The 23,101-nt window shown below is 34.0% G+C and overlaps 2 protein-coding genes across 7 annotated transcripts in view; one reads left to right on the top strand and one right to left on the bottom strand.

Annotated features, from left to right (window-relative positions):
• ZNF711 (zinc finger protein 711) overlaps positions 1-4,918 on the top strand; it is a 28,786-nt gene extending 23,868 nt beyond the window's left edge. For 4 of the 5 annotated variants that reach the window (XM_064362732.1, XM_012464429.2, XM_064362738.1 and 1 more), the window contains 2 exons: positions 1,563-1,706; positions 2,209-4,918. In XM_064362732.1, coding sequence (XP_064218802.1) covers positions 1,563-1,706; positions 2,209-3,386 — 1,322 coding nt within the window. In that variant the 3' untranslated portion in view covers positions 3,387-4,918. The remainder of the gene's footprint in view (positions 1-1,562; positions 1,707-2,208) is intronic. The other variant, XM_012464421.2, reaches the window with a different exon arrangement.
• The window catches only part of POF1B (POF1B actin binding protein), an 87,832-nt gene continuing 69,024 nt past the window's right edge, over positions 4,294-23,101 (bottom strand). The window contains exons 16-17 of one of the 2 annotated variants that reach the window (XM_012464446.3): positions 13,727-13,841; positions 4,294-11,065 (exon numbers count right to left, since the gene is read on the bottom strand). In XM_012464446.3, coding sequence (XP_012319869.2) covers positions 11,060-11,065; positions 13,727-13,841 — 121 coding nt within the window. In that variant the 3' untranslated portion in view covers positions 4,294-11,059. Of the gene's footprint in view, positions 11,066-13,702; positions 13,842-23,101 lie in introns of those variants that run through there. The other variant, XM_012464441.2, reaches the window with a different exon arrangement.

The following is a 23,101-nucleotide window of genomic DNA, read 5'->3' as shown; positions in this document are numbered from 1 at the left end:
AGTAACAAGTTTGTATCTACAGACACATTCGTTGGACGCTTACTTGCCTAGTCATACCTCTAGCTAGTTAAATAGGAGCTTGCTTCTTTGAGGAATTAATTTCTATGTGGACATAATGTGTGTTAATCTGCAAATGCAGTTCAATTTAGATTTCCCTCAAAATTTAAGTATCAGGCAGTTTACCACATGGACCATAACAGATTGCTATGGAAAAAATAAAATAGGAATTATTTGGACAGAAAAGCAAAAATTATTCATGATATCAACCCCTTGTTAATGTTCTTTTTGGGGCAGAACTGTTTTCTTAATTTCTATGGCAACCAGTGCATTTATATATAACTGTTATATAAAACCCATGTGTCAGCTTATTTTTTTTTTTAGTTTTAATACACTCTATATAGTGTTATTCTCTAGTTGATCTTTTTTTTAAATTTTCTTAAGCAAGGAGATATTTTCTTATGATAACGTGTCTCATTGTTCTGTTTCTACCTTTGGAAAGTATTTGACTCTCCAAACATAAGTGCTGATTTTGAGAAATTGATAAGAAGGATAGATCACAGCATATAAGTTACCTGACAGTTCTGTAGGTCTATATATTTTTTTTTAGCTAAATTGCATAAAACCACAACGGATTTTTGAGAACTGGGATTTTATTAAGTACTCTCTTATGTATGCACTGATCACACAGAAATTGTAATAAATTGCCTATCATATGTTAACTCCTAAACTCAATCTTAATATGTAATACTCTTTATATCAAGTACACTATTCTGAAGCATATCTATAAGAGATCTGTTTTGTTTTTTATGCATTACACATAGTTACCACATCTCTAATGGTTCATTGATATATATCTACATTTCTTTTTAAATTAATTTCATCAGCCTTCATTGGTTAAAAAAATACTGGTCCAATGCCAACATTTTGTTTAGGGTCATAGAATTCCCTTTTCTTTCCTTTTTTTTCCTTTTCTTTTCTTAGAGACGGGGTCTTGCTTTGTCACCCGAGCTGGTATGCGGTAGCACAATCATAGCTCACTGCAACCTCAAGCTCCTGGGCTCAAGCAATCCTCCCACCTCAGGCTCCTGAGTAGCTGGGATTACAGATGCATGCCACCATGCCTGGTCAATTTGTTTTTTATAGAGACAGGGTCTTATTATGTTGCCCAGGGTCAACTTAAACTCCATACCTCAAGTGATCCTCCTGCCTCAGCCTCCCAAAGCACTGGGATTACAGGTGTGGGCCATCATGGCCAGCAGAAATCCAGTTTCTTATATTACATTCATCTCATGAGTTTATTCCTGATCAAATTGAGATATTTTAAATTTAATTGATGATCAAATTGAGGTATTTTAATTTCACATGATATCCCATTCAAAGTGTTTGCACATACATGTCTTTATTTGTGAGTGAGAGAAAGAGAATGAGAAGATGGGTATACTTTGTGAAATTTACTACCACAATGGTAACTTGGTGTTATGCCATCTGTAGTAACTCATCCAACAGAACCAAAAAAAGTATAAATGTATGTAATTTAATGATGTGTTGATTTTTTTTTCCAGGAAATACTTTGGACTCAGCATTAGAAAGCAGAAGTAGTACAGCAGCACAGTATCTTCAAATTTGTGATAGCATTAATACAAATAAAGTACTTAAACAAAAAGCCAAGAAGAGGAGAAGGGGAGAAACAAGGCAGTGGCAAACAGGTAAATACTTTGCTTTATGAATATTATAATGATTTGAGATGTGGAAGTATTTTTTTTTTTGAACCAAAGAAAAATACTTGTGGTTTACACGGTAGTTGTACTCTCCATGTACCTGTTTGTGTATGATATAGATAATTGGTTTTTTTCACATTGTGTAACTGGTACTTAATGAAACTATGCTTGTTTGCTCTTTATTCCAAAGATGTTTTTACAGAGAGTTTTCAAGTTGGTTTAACAAGAAAGGGTACCTTTTTTTCATATTCAAAGTATATATCATATTGCATTTTGGCATATGAGTAGTTCATAGTAGAGTGCTGCTCATTACTTTTTAGTAAGCTACTTTGCCATAAATTGCTTTTATTATGTATGATTTATGTTACAGGATTTTATTCAACTAGTATAGTATTCACATAGTGAATGCCAACTAGTTTTGGTACCTTTGTTATAAAATCCTTTAAAACAGTCTGACCAAATGTCACAACTTTCTCTTTTCTTTATCTAGCTGTTATAATAGGTCCTGATGGACAGCCCCTCACAGTGTACCCTTGCCATATTTGCACAAAAAAGTTTAAATCCAGGGGATTCTTAAAAAGACACATGAAGAATCATCCTGATCATTTAATGAGAAAAAAATATCAGTGTACAGATTGTGACTTTACAACTAACAAGAAAGTGAGTTTCCATAACCACTTAGAAAGCCATAAGCTTATAAACAAAGTTGACAAAACGCATGAATTTACAGAATACACACGAAGATACAGAGAGGCTAGTCCACTGAGTTCCAATAAACTTATCTTAAGAGACAAGGAGCCGAAGATGCACAAGTGCAAATACTGTGACTATGAAACTGCAGAACAAGGACTGTTAAACAGACATTTGTTGGCTGTTCACAGCAAGAATTTTCCTCATGTTTGTGTTGAGTGTGGGAAGGGTTTTCGACATCCTTCTGAACTCAAAAAACATATGAGAACCCATACTGGTGAGAAGCCATATCAGTGTCAGTATTGTATTTTCAGGTGTGCAGATCAATCAAATCTGAAAACTCACATTAAGTCTAAACATGGTAACAATTTGCCATATAAATGTGAGCATTGTCCCCAAGCATTTGGTGATGAGAGGGAGCTTCAACGCCATCTGGATTTGTTTCAAGGACATAAGACACACCAGTGTCCTCATTGTGACCATAAGAGCACCAATTCAAGTGACCTTAAGCGGCACATCATATCTGTTCATACTAAGGATTTTCCTCACAAATGTGAAGTCTGTGATAAAGGTTTTCATCGTCCTTCTGAGCTCAAAAAGCATAGTGATATCCATAAGGGTAGGAAGATTCATCAGTGTAGGCACTGTGACTTTAAAACATCAGATCCATTTATTCTTAGTGGCCACATCCTTTCAGTTCATACTAAAGATCAGCCATTGAAATGTAAAAGGTGCAAGAGAGGATTCAGACAACAAAATGAGCTCAAGAAACATATGAAGACCCATACTGGAAGGAAGATTTACCAATGTGAGTATTGTGAATACAGCACTACAGATGCATCTGGCTTTAAACGACATGTGATATCAATACATACAAAAGACTATCCACACAGGTGTGAATTCTGCAAGAAGGGATTCCGAAGACCATCAGAAAAAAATCAGCATATTATGAGGCACCACAAAGAGGCTCTTATGTAATAAGATCAATATAAAGAAAGAAGCTATTTAGAAGATATGATATGCTACTTGGGAGAAAACTCTCACTAACTGTCTCACCGGGTTTCAAAGCTTGATATTAACCATGATTTTACATTCTTTGTATTAAAGATCTCAAAATATTTGAATTCATGGGGGATCCCATAGCCCTTTGAAAATTACTTAAAGAATTTAAGAAGCACTATAGAATGGTCACAGAAAAACTTCTTAAGTATCTATGTAATAGTATTATATGCATACTTAAACTACAGAGGGGAAAAGCAAAGACAAATACTTTATTTGGCTGATTATGTTACAGACAAATATTTCTGAAAAGAGAATACATAACTGAGTTTAGCAGTGTTTTGCTATAGCAAGCAAACCCACTTTTATGCAATTTTAGAAATGGGGTGGGGAAACAAAATGTGGTCATTCATCAGTCACTTAGCCATTGAGCCTTTTATATTGTACCTGGAAATTGAATTCCAGAAATGGCAAAAGTTTTGTGTATTCATTAAAAGAAAACTAACTGGAAAACAGGTTAGATTAATTCAGTACTATTAAAAAAAAATTCAGAGCTGTTAATATTTTATCACAGGATAGGATACTTAAAATATAGCATTCTGTGCTGAGGTCCAAGGTGAAGTCTATAAAGATTAAAGTTCCCTTTTTTCTGATGTTCAAGTTGATTGTTGTTCAGTATGGCATATATGATAAAAGTATATTTGAGTCAAATGTGGCTTTCTAAAATGGATGCAACATTAGTGTTGCAAACAAAATCAGCACTATATTTCTTAATGTTCTAAAGATTAAATTGAGAGAACACAGTTTTCTTAAATATTATAATGTCTAGAGTTTTTTTAGGACAGTCTTAGCAAGTACGATTGTTCTAGTCTTACTTGCTCTAATGTTTAAAGGTGCAATTTTATGCCATTATTGAAATTGATTTTTTAAATCTATATACCATATTATTAACATGCATTTTCAATATGAGGCAGTGTTTATGCAGTATTTAACAAAGCAATATGCTGCCAATAGAGTTTGGAGGTGGATATTTAGTTTACAGTGTATAAACTTAAAATATGCATCCCTTGAACAACGCTTTGTGTTAGCATGCTGCAAATCAAAATGGCACTTAATATTAAAAGCTGATTTAGGGAAATTTAATGAAATTCCTGTTCATAAATGTAATGCATATGATATGTACTTTTAAGTTTTAGTTGCTTCATGTTTACATTCAGCTGTTCAACATAATTAAAATGTAATTTTACTTCATTCTACATTGTGGTTTTGTGTTTCAAATAATGTTCACATTTCTGTTTTTGCACCAGATAAGAATCAGTTCCTTGAGAGTAAATTTTTTATCTTTCTTAACTTCAGAATATTAAATTTGGAATATCTACTAAAATTGTGTGTTATGTGGCTGTAAATGATGTACACGCTGTAAAATAAGATCGCTACTGTTACGTGGGATTATTATTTCTAAATGTTACTCATTGAAATGAGCATACAATAAAAAGCATTTATTGCACTTAATGGTTTTATGAGTTTATTTAAAGTTCCAATATTTTTTATTAAAAGACTTTTCACTTCAGATTTATCTTAGGCAGATTGGTCCTTTTTTAAATGTCTTGTTGAATTTCGTTCATTAACAACATGAGCTAGGAATTTAAACAGTTATGATGACTATGTAATGCATATTCCTCAAGTATGTATGTTATTTGCCAAAATCATAATGAAATACTATAAATAAAAGTGTTCATTTTAAGAGCTTAGATTTCATATTATAGAGAAAACTAAAAGTTTTTAACTTACTTAAATGACACAATCCTGAGAAGTGAATACATCTAATTATGTTCCTAATATACATTCAAAAGGAAAAGTAATTGATGTGTGTATTTGGGAGATTTCTGCAAATGAGCATAAAAATAACTTTCTATGTTCAAACCAGTGAGCATTACATAGAATTCTATATATATGGTGCTGTTAAGACTCTTTGTCAATTAGATTATTAATTATTATTAATAATCATTAGCAGAAAAAGAAAATATCAGCCTCACATGTTAGACCAGTGCTTCTCAAATTTAAAGTCTGTAGAGATCACCTAGAGAACTTGCTGAAATGCATATTCTGATTCAATAGATTTGGGATATGGCCTACAATTCTGCATTTCTATTAAGTTCCCATGTGTTGCCACTGTATGAGTAATAAGGTGGTAGACAAAAGCACCTGCCGTAATTCTTGCACATGTTAATTACTTTGCTTAAACAGATAGTTGTGGGTGTGTGCACAGAGGGAATTTTTACTGAGGACATGGCATTTGAGCTGAAACATGAGTAGCAAGAAGGAGCCAGTCATATGAAGATCTTGTGGCAGAGCAAGGTAGAGAAACTTGCAGATGCAAACAATTTGAGATGCAACAGGCTTTGGCTGGACAATAGTTAGCAAGGGGAACTGATAGATGGCTCTAATGAGCCGAGATCCTGCCATTGCACTCCGGCCCGGGCGACAAGAGTGAAACTCCGTCTCAATTAAAAAAGATAAGAAAGAAGAGAACTATGAAAAGTTTGAAATGGGAAGTCATTGGGAGAATTTAAGGCAAAGAGTGCTGCTATAAGTTTTGAAGATAACTCCGGAGGCTCTAAGAAATGTAAAGGAGCTGAGGGATGCACCCATGTAAGAGGTTATTCTAGTTGTCATGGTTACAGTGGAGCTGGAGAAAAGTGTATGGATTTTCTTCTACTTGTATGTTGGGCTTAGAAAATGGCAGCCCAGGCAGAACAGATATGAATTTAGCCCATGTTACAAACAAAATATTGTCTTCAAAAATACAAATCTTCCTGGCATAAGGCTTTCCTACATACCAGAACAGATTCCACCTAAAAATGTAGATCTATAAGTTCGAGTACCTTCACAAGACAGAAAAAATTGGGAATTACTGCAAAATCATTTTTTCCAGAACAGGGTGACCATGTGTAGATGGATTTATCCAATTGTCACTTTTAAATTGCTTATACCATGATGGAGAAGAAAGTATTTGGGAACTCTTACCCTGATGGGGCCCTTAAATTCAACTCCTCATGGCTCTTACAGGACAACCACAAGTTTAATTTGAACCTTGAACTTCCCTTAAAGATATATATCCCTTTAATTGCAGAAAACTATATGCAAAAGTAGAAAAATATAATGAACCTCTACATAGCCATCACCCAGCTTCAACAATTATCACTTTATGGCCAATCTTGTTTCATTTGTATTCTTCCTCACTTAACCCTTCATCCACTTACCCCTGGTTAGCTTATTTTGATGCCTCCTTCCCCCACTGGTTTAATTTGTAACAAATCCCAGACATTTTTGCAACAATTTTTGAAGGATATAGCACAATTCTTAACATGGGTACTTCCAGTGGGGAAATGACTCATCTTGTATGAAGGCAGAGAAACAAAAGAATCATCTAACTCCTTCTATTTCCCCTTGTGAGAACCAAGAAAAAGGTGGCCAGACTTGGGATTCTATACAGTAAGATTATTTTTTAACAATAAGGCTTCATTTAGAGAAACTGCAGGACTAGATTAGAACCTTAGAATATAATTGGATTGAGACCATTCCTAATCTCCCAACTTTGTTCAGCTTCACCCTTTCCTTCCAAAAGAATTAAAACCTGTAAATTTGGAAGTGATTGAGAAAGATCTCTTAAGAGGCTTGGATACTGGATAAGAACTGGATATTGTTATCAGGGGGTCTTTAGATTTCTAAAGGTCCTGCAGAAGAAATAGACTAATTTGTAACTTCAAGGGTATAGCACTAGATGTCCCAAACTAAAAATGTGTCGCCTGCCTGTTTCAACTATGCCTTTCTCGCTGAGCATTACCCAAGTAACTACTCCAAAGGGAACTCTGCCCCATTTTAAAATCTGGACCAATTGACAATATTGACACTACCTCATTTAACCTATAATGTAAGTCCTAGTCACCTCCCATCTTATTCCAAAACCCTCTTATCCTAGATTCCAACACCACTCACCCATCATGACATGGCTGTCTCATCAGATCCTTTTAGGGAACTAGATCAAAAAGCCTATATTTTCTCCCATTTTAAGAAATTTGTCTGCCTTATTGGATCTTGGCACATATGAATTATATGTATTCAACACTGTTATCTAACAAACTACAGAATCAAAGCATTACATTGGAAACACTGTTCCCTAACATAAAAGATCTTTCGAACACATACTTCAATTTGAAAAAGAATTATTTTAATGTGGTAGGATGGGAAACCAAACAAAGGCTATGAACTTAACATCTCATTGTCTGTGACAGGCCAATCTAAGATTACCAAGACTTCCTGGCTATCTAATTTTGTCATAAATTAATTTCAGTGTTCTTTTGTAAACTAAAAAGAGGCATGTCTTCTTCAGTACTAAATATTGTTAAATGTTTTATTAAGAAAGATGTACTTGTTTATTATTTCCTTAATTTAAATGTTTTCTATGTACCATTTCATATATCCTAAGTTGTACATGAAATACCTTATATTTTTTTAACTGGACATAAAGTACTATGGAAATCCAGTAAATTGAGTTTTGGCATGTGGTGGGGAAGATGTGCCTCATAAGGAAACCTTTTCATAGCGTATTATTTACTTTCAAAATAATCATTTTCAAAAGAAACGTCATCTTTGTAGATTGCAATAATGGGAAAGGTGTGATGATGGCTTTTTGTTAAGGTGATCTAAATTGGGTAGTGAGATGGAAATTTTTTTAAGACTTTATTTTGTTCTTTTTGTACTTACTGTCTATGTTAAGAAGAAGACAAACAGCAAAAGCACCATTACAAGGTTGGGAACAATGCTTTATGGAACCAGTGAGTTATGGAACTTTGAAAACTAAATTTGAAAGCAAAGAAATTCTAATTTAAAGAAGAAAACTGCTTCAACTGGAGGTTGAACTATATTAAAATAGTCCACATAAGGAAGTTTTCTGCTTTTGTTTTGTTTTTAATGAGTGATGCTTGTTAGCTTCAACATAAACATTCACATGATGATAATTTCCTGACAAAAATATACAGCTAAGCTAAAAATCCTTCTGCATATTTCCTACTTGGACTTGCACACAAACCATGTAAATACTTCACGTATTTTATTTAGACACATAAACAGATTACTTTGAATGCCACTGCACAGTCTCCATTTTATTTGACATATCTAAAGTGAAAATATACTGGAATAGAAATTAGATAAATAGGCACTCTTCACCTGACAACTTTGAAGTTTTCAGAGATAAGCAGTGTGAAACTTGTGAGAGGGAAATATATCACTACTACTTCTATTGATCTTAATCACAAATTGGAAAAGAAATGTATATATATTTAAATAGAATAGCTCTTTATATCATTACATTTTGTATTACAATTTTAAAAATTGTTAAGTATGATAAGGGACGTTGTTATGACCCTAATTCACTATCCATGGATCAAGTGAACCAATAAAGTGCTGACTTCTTACTTTTTAAATTTTTTTGTGGATATATAGTAGGTATACATATTTATGGGATACATGAGATATTTCAATACAGGCATGCAATGTGAAATAATCACGTTATGGAGAATTGGGTATCCATCCACTCAAGTATTATTTGTGTTACAAGCAATCCAGTTATACTCTTCTAGTTATTTTAAAATGTAAAATTAAGCTATTATTGACTACAGTCACCCTGTTGTGCTATCAGATACTAGGTCTTATTCATACTTTCTATCTATATGGTTTTTGTACACATTATGCATCCCCAGTTGCCCTCACACATCCTTTTTCCCAGCCTCTGGTAACCATCCTTCTACTCTCTATATTCATGAGTTCAATTGTTTTGATTTTTAGATCCCACAAATAATTGAGAACATGCAATGTTTGTCTTTCTTTTTTTTTTTTATTGTACTTTAGGTGTCTTTCTATTCCTGGTTTATGTCACTTAACATAGTGGCCTCTAGTTCGATTCACAACTTCTCAACTGCCCCTTAATTTTGGATTTTCAAATATTTTGGAAAAATCACACCTGTTCTCATTTTTAAACCTTAATAATAGCAGTTCCCTATTAAGCTAATAAAGCTTCCCCTTATATTATTTGTAATGTGTGCACAATATAGTACACTTTTGTTACAGTTACATATATGAATAGTTAGCAGAGGAAAAACTCCTCTGTTGTTCCTACACCAAGGGAAAAAATGTAAGGGCTATATAGCTCATGAAGAATATTAACATTTTTCTACCACAAAATATTGATAAAATTTGAATTGTATTAATTCATGTTATGGAGCTTAACATTTTAGCCAAAATATTAAGATAATATAAATAAGGCCTCTAGCTTCATATCAAGACCATTTGAATATTTCTAGAAAAAGACATTAAAAGTATTTTCCTCATTTATGGTTTGATTTACTGTAGCGCCTCATCTGTTCTTAATGGTTTCTTAGTATAATGCATATTAAAATATAATTATAAGGCATTACAGAATTTTATGTGGATACATACAAAGATATTTCAGTGTGAAACTTCAAATTATATAATCCAAATATGTTTATTGCCTTAATCTATACTTAGACAAAGGCAACATTTTAAATTTTACTAAGTCTTAACTTTAGTCAGATGGGTTGAAATTTAAAATTTTTGCCCTCATCTTGCATTGAAAAAAATACTTACATTCACTTATGTTCACTTTGTAAGGTCATTAAAGCCCAATTGTTCATCCAACTTCTAAGTATACTAAATACTCTGCTACAAAATATTTCTCCCAAGTAGGATAAATCTATCAAATATTTGTTGTTGCTATTTTTATTCCCTAAGCCTTTATGTCTATGTAATATTTCAATGATATGTTTACGTACCACCATGTAAAAGCTTACCTTCCTTCCACCTACTACTACCATATTGTGTTATATGTTTTTTAAGAAGTAGGTAGGGTCATATGGAAAGTATGCTTTGAAAGAACAGATTTACTAAGGCACTAATATGTACTTAGAACCAGAATAGCATACTGTGTAATTTAGTAGACTTAGTTATTTCAAAATATAATATTCCACTTCCCTGCTAAATGAAAATAATCATCACCTTTGACTTAGCTATATCTCCAAGAGGTGAAAATAGCATGTAATGAAGCATATCTTTTAGTCACAAGGCCTAGTGTGAAAAGCAAATTCAGACTGTATATATTATACACTAGCTACTGTTTTTTACTTCAATGTGTTTTATCTTTTTTTGTTAAAAAAAACGTGATTTCATCTTGTAACTGAACTGCACATATAATATCAGAGAAAATCTAATGGTATAACTTGTAAAATGTCTTTCCCAACAAATTAGTTCGATATCTAGGAGGCACCCTATCTGAAAAATAGTGAGTTATGTTCTACAGTGTCTGCAATCAAACTTTAAACAAGCAGATCCCTCCTTCAGTTAGTTTGTTGTTATACTGAATACATAAATGTTATGGAAAAGATGTAGGTCTCCTAAATGTTTGAAGAAACTCTCATATACAGAACTAATTCATTCCATTAGATTTCTTGGCTAGCAGCATGGTTCCAAATTCTGATTGGCCTTTAGTAATGGGAAAATAACAAAGTACTAATGCAGATACACACACACACACACACAAAACGCCTTTGAGTAGTAATACTTTAAAGTGGATCCATTCATGGCTAGAAAAGAAAAAAAAAGGTTATTTTACAACTGGTTCATAATTAAAGTCATTGTTACTGTATGCAAAGTTATGGAAAATTACTTAAATTGATATGTACAAAACCAAAGGATATGTATTGCACTTTCGTGGCACTCTATTTTATATATATATATATATATATATATATGTATATATATATATATATATTCAATGAAACAACGATTTGTTTTTCTAACTTTAGTCATGGTATGTTTCAAATGACTTTAAGCAAGAGAGAAGGAGAATTAAGTAGATATCCTCCTTAGTAATATTTAGAGTTTAAATATGTCCAATCATCTCTGTTAATAAATATGGATTTTCATCTGTGAATACACTTGAATATATTTTGACCTTGCTACCAGTAACTATAGAATCTTCAAATATCAATTTTGATTTTTACTGCTGCACATTTTTAATGGAGAGAGTAGTAGTGCTACTATTCTGTAGACCCTTTATTTGGCAGATCTTCATATTGCCACCTCTGTGGTTAGGGTTAGTAGCAGCAATTGCTTCTCAGTTTTAACTTTTGGCATCAAATTATCTTTGAGTGGCAAATTTAAAATTCTATGGGTTGATAATTAGCAATAAGTAATTTTTAGTTAAGTAATGACCTAACAAAAACAACATTTCAGAATTTAAATGCAGTTATTTTTACTTTGGGATTACTAAACATTGGTTGCTTTCATTGATGATAACAACCATATTGAAAAGATTGATGGCTGGATTGTAGTTAAAGAAGGGCTTCAGATCTAAAGAAACTTTTTGAATTTTTTTGTTGACTCAAATATTTGAGCTTGTTTAAAAGTTATTTAACAGATGTTCAATTTTATTAACTATACATGTGAAGTGTAATTTTTAAATATTTTTCAAAAGTTTCTGCAGAATACTTGATTGATATTTGTATAACTGAACATGCGTATAGAACCATCTCCCAGATAAAGAAACAGAACATTATTAGGACCCTTGAATCCCTCCTTATGCTTCCTTTCAAACAGTATCCACCCCACAAGGATAACCATTTCTTTATTTAATAGCCATAGATTTAGTTTTGCCTACTTTTAGTACTTCAGTAGTTTGACAAGTAGATAATTTTATTAGAAGAAATCAAAGGCTGTCATTTTCACAATGTTTTAAGTCAGACCTGTGTACAGGTTTGAGAAGTAGGATCCTCAATCTTTTATGTGTCTATTTCACCAGAAGAATATCACCCATTCTTATGATCCCTACCAGTGTCTTACTATTAGAAGCTCTTGCACCAGTGTAGGAATGTATAATTAGGAAAAAAACTCAAGAGAATTCTGTTCTGTTAGCATAGTTTTTTAACCTCAACACTATTAGGGGCTGGATAATTCTTTGTGGGGGAGACTGTCCTGCACATTGTAGTATGTTCAGCAGCATCCTAGTTCTCTACCCACTAGATGCCAATAGTACCCACCCCTCTGGTTTTGAAAACCAAAAATGTCTCTAGACATTGCTAAATGTTCCCTAAGGTACAAAATTGCTGCTAGAGAGAGCAACTGTGCTAGGGAATATATAGTTGGACTTTGGTATCCATGGGTTCCCCAACAATGATGAGTTGAAAATATTCAGGAAAAAAACTGTTTCTGTACTGAACATGTACAGACTTTTTTACTGTTAATACCTCCTAAACAATACACTATAACACTTACTTAGAATTTGCATTGAATTAGATATTGTAAGGAATCTAGAAATGGCTTAAAGTATACAGTAAGATGTGCATAGGTTATATGCAAATATGCCATTCTGTATAAGGGACTTGAGCATCTACAGATTTTGATATCTGCAGGGAATCCTGGAACCAATCTCTCATGGATATTGAGGGACAACTATATATCCCCTGTTTGATGATCATTACTTTAAAAGTTAATAGAGCAATGTGTAAAAGTTTTAGAGAAGTAGCTCTCAGTCCTTTATAAGAAGGTTTCAATAATCACTCCTCTTAGCAATGTATTGGACCACTTAGAAAGATGCTAAGGTCCATGTCACCTAGCCATCTTGGAGGATGTTGTAGAAGGTGGAGCAATATTGGAGTATATGATGTTTAAAATGCTTTTCAGCAGCCTTACTATAATGGTGGAATTTAAAACCAGAGGCTTTTACAGTCTAGGGAGGAAGCTAGAAACATGTCTTCTTTCAAAATCCTAATATATATATATATATATAATCCACAGGAATAAGTACCACACACAAGATTGCAAGACAAATTCTATTGAAACATGCCTGTTCTCCGTTTTTCACTTCCCTTCATAATTGTCTATGACATTTGCTACTTGTTTAAAAAAAAGGAAACTTTTTTGGAAAATTTGAATGGAACCCATTCAATAAATACCGAGATAGGCAAGAAAAGAAATAAAATTAGCATATTGCTAATGTTAATCTTCTTCCTTTTATGGGGCAAAAATTATATTTAATTTATTGTACCTTAAATAATCAATTATATTGCCCCATGTATGAATCTTTCCAAAGTTTCTTAATTCCCACTATACATCAATAATGGAAACAGAAAATCTCAAGAGAAAAAAATGCTCAAAGTTTTTAGTTCATTTGGTATTTTACCTCAGTTTTAAAAGGCTGTACATATTTAGTCAAAATAGGGCTAAAAATACCCAAGTGAACTTACACAAGTGTATTTGTCTTCTGTTTTCTCAATCACAATAGTCTGTGTTTCACTACCTGGTGGTATATATTCATAGTCATCATACAGGAGGCCTAAGATTGGATATTGTGTCCTGTACCTGTAAACAAGAACAGAGTTGGTTTACAGGCTGCATGAGAAAATAACTTTCATTCCTTTTTAGTCACTCCTAGTGATTGCCCTTATTAAGCCAATTTGGCTCTGAATGACTTTTAACTGTTTCTGAAAAAAGAACACAAAACTATTTAAATGGACAAAGATTGACAACCATTGTTTTCAAGAAAATAAAGTAGAGGGACTTCTGTTTCTGGCCATGATGGACCACTGGCAGCACAGGACAGTGACCCCAGAAAAGGGAAGCAAATGATATAGGCCCTACAAGTGCCCAGCTCTCTGCCTGGAGAGATTTTCATAGCCACAGGATAAGAAAAAGGAAGCCAAACAGATCCCAGCAGTTTTACCAAGATGAGGTGATAAAAGAGTAAGTATAGGCAAAGGCACCCAGAATTTGTGGGGCAGAGTACCAGACAGAAGAGAGCTACATAGATAGAGAGAGGTCAGGACAGTTGTAGAGGCTTTCCCAAGAGTCTGGGTGAGTACCAATCAGTGTGCCTATATGTGAAGAGGCTACCAAGACTTAAGAAATAACAACCAGAAAGGAGCAGGCTGGCAATTTTTGGAGCTCTCATAGGGATGGTAATGCTTTGTGTTCCACTAATCAAACCACAGTGAAAAGCTCTCCTGATATAGAGGCCATAAGATAGATGCCACAGAATACTGCCTTAGTAGTGGGATAAAATTGGCCTTAAAGTGCAGGTTATTCTCACAGTGTTTAAAAGCAAGGCTTGAATGTACTAAATTGTTTCCAAGTAATTTACTCTCAGAACAAAACCCCAAATGTTTTAAGTAATACCCTAGCCAAAATTGAAAACTCAACAACGTAAAATCATAATTCATGGTATTCAATAAAAAATGAATAGTCATACAATGGAAGATGTGACTAATAACGAAGAGAAATATAAATTAGGAGAAATAGACCAAGAAACAATACTGATAAAAAATGAATAGGCAAATGTGCATCTATTAGAAACATACAAAATATGCAATGCATATTCAAGAAGTTAGAGGAAAACATGAGCACAATGAGGAGAAAAATAGAGAATATAAAAAAGATCCACATTGGACTTCTAAAGATTAAAAAAAAATTACATGGCACTAATTGCAGATTAGGCACTATATTTTAAAAAAAGGTCAATACATTTGAATACATCAAGAGAAATAATCTAAAAGAAAACATAAAAGAAAACTGAAAAAAATGAACACAGCATGAGATAACTGTGGAAAATATCAAATGTCCTTATGTATGTATAATTAAAGTCCTGCAGGATTGGCAGGAGAGAAAAATAATAGAAGATATAATGACCACATTATTTTCAAATGTGATGAAAACCTATAAACACATGTATCCAAGAAGCTCAGTGAATGTGAAAAAAAGAAACATAAGGATAACTACGGAGGCACATCATTATCAAATTGCTGAAAACCAGTGAAAGAGAATCTTAAAAAGAGCCTCAGAGAAGAAAGGACATTATTCAAAAAGCAAAAATCATAAGGTTAACAAAAAACTTCTTCTCAGTCACAATGAAAGTCAGAAGACAGAAGAGCAACATTGTTAAAGTACTTTTTTAAAAAATATGACTGGCTTACTCATCTATACACAACAAAAATATTTTTGAATAATGAAGAATTGATAAAGACTGTTTTCAGACTTAAAAGGTCAAAAGAAGTCTTCAGCAGAAAAGAAGCATAAGAAATGTTAAAAGAAGTTTTTAAGGCAAAGGGAAAATGATATAAGATAGAAATTTGAATTTAATCAAAGTACATAGTACTAGAAAAGATAAATATGTAGATAAATTTAAAACATTGTTTTTCTTATTGTTCATATTTAATTAAAATATAATTGACTGTTGAAAACAAAAATAATAATGTATTTGGGGGCTAATAACATATGTAAAAGAAAATATATAAAATAAAAATAGTAAAAGTCATATTAGTCATATGAAGGTGAAATGGAAGTTTACTATTGCAAAGTTGTTATGCTACATGTGATGTGATATAATATTATGGGAAAGTAGGCAATGTCACTTAAAGAAGAATGCTATAGACCCTACAGCAATCAAAAGAAAGAAGTATACCTAATCAGCTAATAAAATAGGTTAAATGCAACATGAAGAAATAATTAATGCAAAAGAAGAGAGGAAAAGGGAAAGAAAGAAAATCTGAGATAAATACGAAACAAATAGCGAGATGGTAAATTTAAATCTATCCATATAGATATGTATGACCTAAACACTCCAATTAAAAAGCAATGATTGTGAAATGAGATTAAAAACTCAAGACCCAACTACATATGCTATTTAAACATACAGTCCTTAACACTTTAACTACAAACAAACTAATAGATTAGCGTAAGAGGATGGAAACATATGTACCATGCAATTTCTAATCAAAAGAAAGTTGGAGTGGTTATTTTAATATTAGATGAAGTAGCCTTCAGAACAAGAAGCATAATGCAGATAAAGGGTGATTTTATAATTATAAAGGTGTCAATTCATTAACAAGATGTAGCCCTCCTAAATGTTCATTCATCAATAGAACATAACAATCCTAAATGTTTATGTACCTCCCAGCAGTAATTCAAATTACACGAGGCAAATTCTGATAGAACTGAAAGGAGAAATAAACAAATCTACAATTAGGGTTGGAGATGTTGGCATGCCTTTCAAGACAATTGATATAAGTAAAAAGAAAATAAGTAAATACATAGATGAAATCCCCAAATATGTGGAAACCAAAAAAATACAAATCTAAAACACCCATAGATCCAAGGAGAAATTAAAAGGGAAATTAGAAAATATTTTGAACTAAATGAAAAGGAAAATATAACTGATCAAACTTGTGGGATGCAGCTAAAATAGTGCTGAAGTAGAAATTTATAGCATCAAATTTTATATTATGAAAGAAGAATCATCTAAAATTAGGGCCCTATGTTTCCAGGTTTTGAAACTGGAAAAGAAACAGAAACAGAAAAGTAAGTGGAAAATAACATAAGAAAAAACAAATATAGGAGAAGAAATTACTGAAATAGGAAACAAAGAAACAGTACAGGAAAATCAATTAAATTGAACCTGATTCTTCAAGAATATCACTAAAATTGACATAACTCTAGTCAGACTGATAGCAAAGAAAGAGAAGATACAGTTTACCAGCATCAAGAAAGGGATATCACTATAAATCCCACAGTCTTTGAAAGAATAATAAAGAAATATTATGGGAAATTTATGCCAAAAACCTGAAAATTTAGATGAAATGCACAAATTCCTTGAGAGACACAAACTACAAAAGCTCGCTCAAGAAGAAATAGATAATCTGAATAAGTATAGGCCAAGTTTTAAAATTGAATTTACAATTAGATCCTTTCACACAGAGCCAACTCCAGTCAAAGATGGCTTTACTAGTTAACTCTAGCAAAAAAATTAACAAATAAATAATATCAATCTTACATAAACTCTTTCAAAATATAAAATGGTAGTGCATTCTTCTCAACCCATTTTAGGACGTCAACATTACTCTGATGACAAAGCAGAGGCATCATGAGAAAAGAAATGTACAGACTACATTTGTACAAACTACATAGTGTACAGACTACGTAGTGAATACAGGTGTCAGATCCTTAGCAAAATTTTAGCAAATTGGATCTAGCAATTTATGAAAAGGATATTACATTAATCCAGCAGGATTTATCCCAGTAACAAAAGGTTGGTTTAACATTCAAAATTCAATAATTCATCATTTTAACAGATCAAACAGTAAAAACTTATGTTCAGATGTGGGATTTCAAGAATGAAGGAGTAAGGAATTTGACAGACCCTCTCTACAAAAAAAACAATGTTTCAATTCTTTCACTAGTGAAAATAGCATATTTTTTAAAAATTAATCATTTAAAGTCTCTGGAACTCATTTTAGGGAGGACAGCAAATAGAAAAATATTCAAGAAAATCTACTAAACCTTGTTAATAACATTGAAAGTCTATGATATTTGAGCCATGACCTGCTTCATCCAACTACCTCCCACCCTTCAGCTCATGTTTCTGGAGAGAGTGGTTGAGAAGGTGTATTCTCTTCCTCTACCCTGTCCCCTACTTATAGAATGGAAACTATACCAAACATGGCATGCTGAAAATATTAGGTTCCAGATCAACCCCACCCAACATATCCCTTGGTCAGAGATTCCACAATGAGAGGAGCAAGCCAAGAAGACCATGGGCTGCCACCTCCCCTCAATGCCCACTGACAGAACAGAGATTGTTACTGGAAAAAGTGGGTGCCTGCCCCAGTTTGGTGCAATGGCACAGAGATTCTTCCCAGGTTGAAAGGCAGTGATATGGTTTGGCTGTGTCCCCAACAAAATCTCAACTTGAATTGTATCTCCCAGAATTCCCACATGTTGTGGGAGGGACCCAGGGGAAGGTAATTGAATCATGGAGGCCGGTCTTTCTCATGGTATTCTCTTGATAATGAATAAGTCTCATGAAATCTGATGGGTTTATCAAGGGTTTCTGCTTTTGCATCTTTCTCATTTTCTCTTGCCACCACCACCTAAGAAGTGCCTTTCACCTCCCGCCATTATTCTGAGATCTCCCCAACCAGATGGAACTGTAAGTTCAATTAAACCTTTTTTTGTTCTCAGTTTTGGGAATATGTTTATCAGCAGCATGAAAACGAAATAATACAGGTAGTCTGTAAATACAAATGCTCTGCAGCTCTGTTTGATGGGACTGACTTCATTTGAAACAGATAATATAAAAATCCATGTCTAAGAACATTGCTGGAAATAATGGTGGACTTGGTGGAGAGCAATTAAGAGGAGGCTGGAGGCTCTAGAATACAAGCAAAATGGCAGAGCAGCTTGAAGAGAAATAGGGAAAGAGACGGCTAAAAAGAGCCCTCCTGGGATCACAATCATTTATGGGAGTCAAGAAGGCTATGCACATGTCCTAGGCCACAACCACTCAGGCACATGCAGAGCAGAAAGTGGGGGAAGAAATGAAAGCATTCCACAACCTGGACAGACCATCAACACAGGTAACATGGCATAAGGGACTTAAATATAACCTATAGCAAACTGTTGAACAAAAAGCTGCTCTGGCCCAGGGACAATTCCTGGGAAACGAAGCTAAAAATAAAATCAGGTTCATACATGGCAGTCTGGGCAACCATGTGCATGCCCAAGGCTGCAATCTTTCATGTGCAGTTAGGGAGGGAGCCTCCAATATACTAGTCTCTGGCTAAATGTGGGACAAAAAAATACAAATATCCTGAACTGTGATGGCAGCTCCCAAGCCACACATATATCCTATAGTGTAAAATTATAACTGGGTCAGGTTTCATAAACACAACTTTTTACCACTAAGTGGCTTATTCAAGCCCAGGGGCAAGTCCATTCTGGACCTTGGGGTAGCCTCCATTGATCACTGGTACTCCATCCACGTTTCATTTGTTAGATGTTCTGGGTCATGGGGCTCTCTCAGGCAAAGACTGTGTCTAGCAGACACCCTCACCCTTCCTGGACAGGCCCTGCAGAGGGAGGCATGCCCTGCTTCTGCACTGGCCTATGAACTCACACCTCATACTCAGTGTATTGAAATTGGGGGCTCCTCCCCAGATTGACTTCTGACGAAAATCTCAACTCAGAACTCCTGAGCTGTGTGCTGCAAACTTGGGGCATTGGAACCACATCAGTGGCTTTGTCCTTTGCCTCCTTGGGGTCAGGTACTTGTGCTGAGGGAGCTGAAGTTCCCAGGCTGTGGGGAAAGCACTCCAGCAGGACCACTGGCAAAACAGTCAGGCCTAGCAGTGGAGACTGTGCTGTGTGAACACACTTGCAGAATCAGCCAGGCAAGAGCCTTGGAGGGATTGTGGACAGGAGGACATGCAGAACAGATGTGTCCAGAGAGCCTTGGGTGATGGGTGCCTATGGCTGCATTTTGTTGCAATTGCTTCACATGTAAAACCCCCTGGGGTCCATGAAGGCTAGAGCTCTGTCTTTGTCTATTCTTTGGGCAGATCCCCTTGACAATTGAAATGACAGCAAGAGTTGTGGGATCTCTTGTAGCTAGGATGCCAGAGGTTCACGGTAAGAGTGGAGTGCCCTGCTGTCACTTCACTCACCCATTCCTTAGGAGGTGTTCGGGACCAGGAACTAATCCTGGTTCTTGGCACACCCATGCAGTTTTCCCAGCTTTCTCTCTATTCAGCCTTAGTATCTGTGTAACCTATCAAATCTCAGTAATTTCTCTTCAAAGATCTGCTTGAAGTACCAACAGATAGTGGAGAATTCACTGGTTCATTTACTGGATATTTTGGTCTCTTGTGGTGGGAGAAGTGCTTCCTGGATGTGTCTACTTGGCCATCTTGTCTCTCCCTCCAGAAACTACTTTCAAAGAGGACCAGATGGTGTATTTAGAAGACAAAGACTTCAAAGAAGCTATAATATATTCATAGGGCTGGGCACAGTGGCTCATGCCTGTAACCCTAACACTTTGAGAGGCCATAAGGGGATGATTGCTTGAGACTGGGAATTTGAGACCAGCTTGGGCAACATAGTGAGAAAACAAAGAACTTAAACAAACATGCTTAAGGAAGTAATGGAAGATGATCTCAGTGAAAATGTGTAACAACCTCCAGAAATGCTCTATGCCATAAAACAAGAAGAAAACCTGGCAGAAAAATTCAAAATTAACTTTATCAGAATGCTCAAAATTAATAAAGTTTTATAGCAATCAAAGAGCATTTATTTAGGAAAAACAGTTAAATCTTGGTTAAATCAACAAGCTTTGTGGCATTTCAATTAGTCCTGTGGACATCTGTGTCTTTCCAACTATGCAAAGGAATTTTAAAACAATCTTGGTAAAAGCCAGCAGCAGCCTGACTGTCACTAGAAGAAAAAACAAGGTTAGACCGCCTTCAAAACCATATTGTCATTATTATTATTGTCATTGTTTGATTAGTCTGTTGACAAATTAAACTTAAATTTAATTAAAGTTTTTAAAGACTTGACTTGTCACTTAACCAATTTGAAAATCCTTTTTCATGGGAACATTTGTCAAAAATCATGTATAGAAATTGTTTAATATCACAACTACCTGAAGTGGCTACAATAGTTCAGGTAGACAGGAAATTGACCAAAAATGGTAAATGGAAAAACTGAGTTATAAATTGTCCATAGTGGGCTTTGAAAGTTGTTATATGTTCCTGGGAATCTAGAAAGCCACAAGTATGAGTAGGGCTATGTAGAAGCTCAGGGCTGTACACATGTGAAGGAAAAACCTGAGAAAACCCTGAGCCCTCACTACTGGCTAACCTTAAAACTCTGTGTAAACAGGAACTGGGGGCTAAGGATGAGCTATAAATTGCCTACCAGAACACTGAAGATGTGTCCAAACACAAAGAGCCTCTCAGTGAAAACTAGGATCCTTACTAGTTTCGTGTTTGCAATGAAACCTCCATTTTAAATGTTAACTGACCACTAAGATAAATGAGCAGAGACTTCACTGACCGCATATGAAAAGAATACAGACTTTACAGAATTAGATCAGAAAAGTTACTAAGCGAAAGACAATAACATCAACAGCAAACAATACCAACAATGAACACCTTGGCAGGAGGGAGTATCTAATTTCCAGAGTTACCACATTATATTATTTTCGATGTCAAGTTTTCAATAAAAATCATAAGACATGCAAAGAAACAAGAAAATATTGCCTATAATGGGAAAAATCACTTGACACTGTCCATTAAGAAGCCAGATGTTATATTTACATAGCCTTTAAATTACCTATTTTAAATATGTTCAAAAAACTAAAGAAACCATGCCTAAAGAACCAAAGGAAAGGATAAGAGTTATGCCTTATTGAATAAAGAACATTATTAAAGAAAGAGAAATTACTTTGAAGAGAAACTACAGTAATTCTGAGGTCAAAAAGATAACTAGATTTTAAAATATCTCAACAGCCGATGTGAGCAGATGGAAGAAAGAATCAACAAATAGTGAAGACGGTCCATTGAGTTTATCTAGTCTGAGGAACAGAAAGAAAAAAGAATGAAGAAAAATAAACAGAGCCTCAGATAACTGTGAGATACCATAAACAGAACATTCTGTTTGTATGGGAACATACAAATATACATTCTGTTCTGTTTATGGGAACTCCACAAGGAGAGGGAGGAAGGTGGAAGGAATAATAGCTGAAGAAATGTCTGAAAACTTTCCAAATTTGATTAAAAATATCAATCTGCACATCAAAGAAGCTCAATAAATGCCAAATAGTGAAAAAAAACAAGAGCTCCAAACCTTGACACTTAATAATCAAACTGTCAAAGGCCATAGAAAAAAAGAATCTTGAAAGCAGTAAGAAAGAAACATGTAAAGGGGATCCTTAATTAAAAATTATCAATTGATTTCTCATCAGAAATTATAGAGGCCAGAAGGCAATGGGATGATATATTCAAAGTAACCAAAAAAATCACTGTCACCTGAGAATTATTTTATCCAGCAAAACCATTCTTCAAACATGAAGGAAAAGTAATATATTCTCATACAAACAGAAACTCAGAGAATTTGTCACTACAAACCTGTTTTACAAGAAATACTAAAGGGAGTACTACAAGAAATACTAAAGTGAGTCCTTCAGGCTGAAATTAAAGGACTCTAGACAGCATCCCAAATCCATATGAAGAAATAAAGATCATCAGTAAAGATAACTATACAGGGAAACATTAATTAAATTTCTGGGGTAAAACTAAGGGGAAAAATTCAAAAAATATAATAATAAGTAATGAAAATGGAATTACAATGCTACTGTAGAAAATATTTTACACAGAAGAAGGCAGAAATGGAGGAACAGAAGAACAAAAAACATAATACATAGAAACAAATATCAAAATAGCTAATGTAAATCCTAACCTATAAATTACATTAAATGTAAGTGCATTAAATATTCCAACTAAAAGCAGAGATTGGCAGAATGTAAAAAAAGTACAACTATTTGTGGTTTATAAGAGTCAAAATTTAGATTCAAATAAACAAATAGGTCAAAAATGAAAGGACAAAAAATTTTATATCATACAATTAGTAACTAGAAGAGAGTTTATATTAATATAAGACAAAATACACATGAGTGTAAATATTTATGACCTTGGCTTAGTCAATAGTTTTTTTGCATATAATACCAAAAGCACAAGCAGGAAAAAAGATGAATTAGATTTTTTTCTATATTAAATACTTATGCTGCATATTATACT

The sequence above is a fragment of the Aotus nancymaae genome, unplaced genomic scaffold, assembly GCF_030222135.1.
Source record: "Aotus nancymaae isolate 86718 unplaced genomic scaffold, 86718_ANA_hifiasm-v0.15.2.pri h1tg000004l, whole genome shotgun sequence".
NCBI classification, from domain to species: Eukaryota; Metazoa; Chordata; class Mammalia; order Primates; family Aotidae; genus Aotus; species Aotus nancymaae.
Note: the sequence above shows the minus strand (reverse complement) of the source record. Positions and strands in the feature narration are given on the sequence as shown.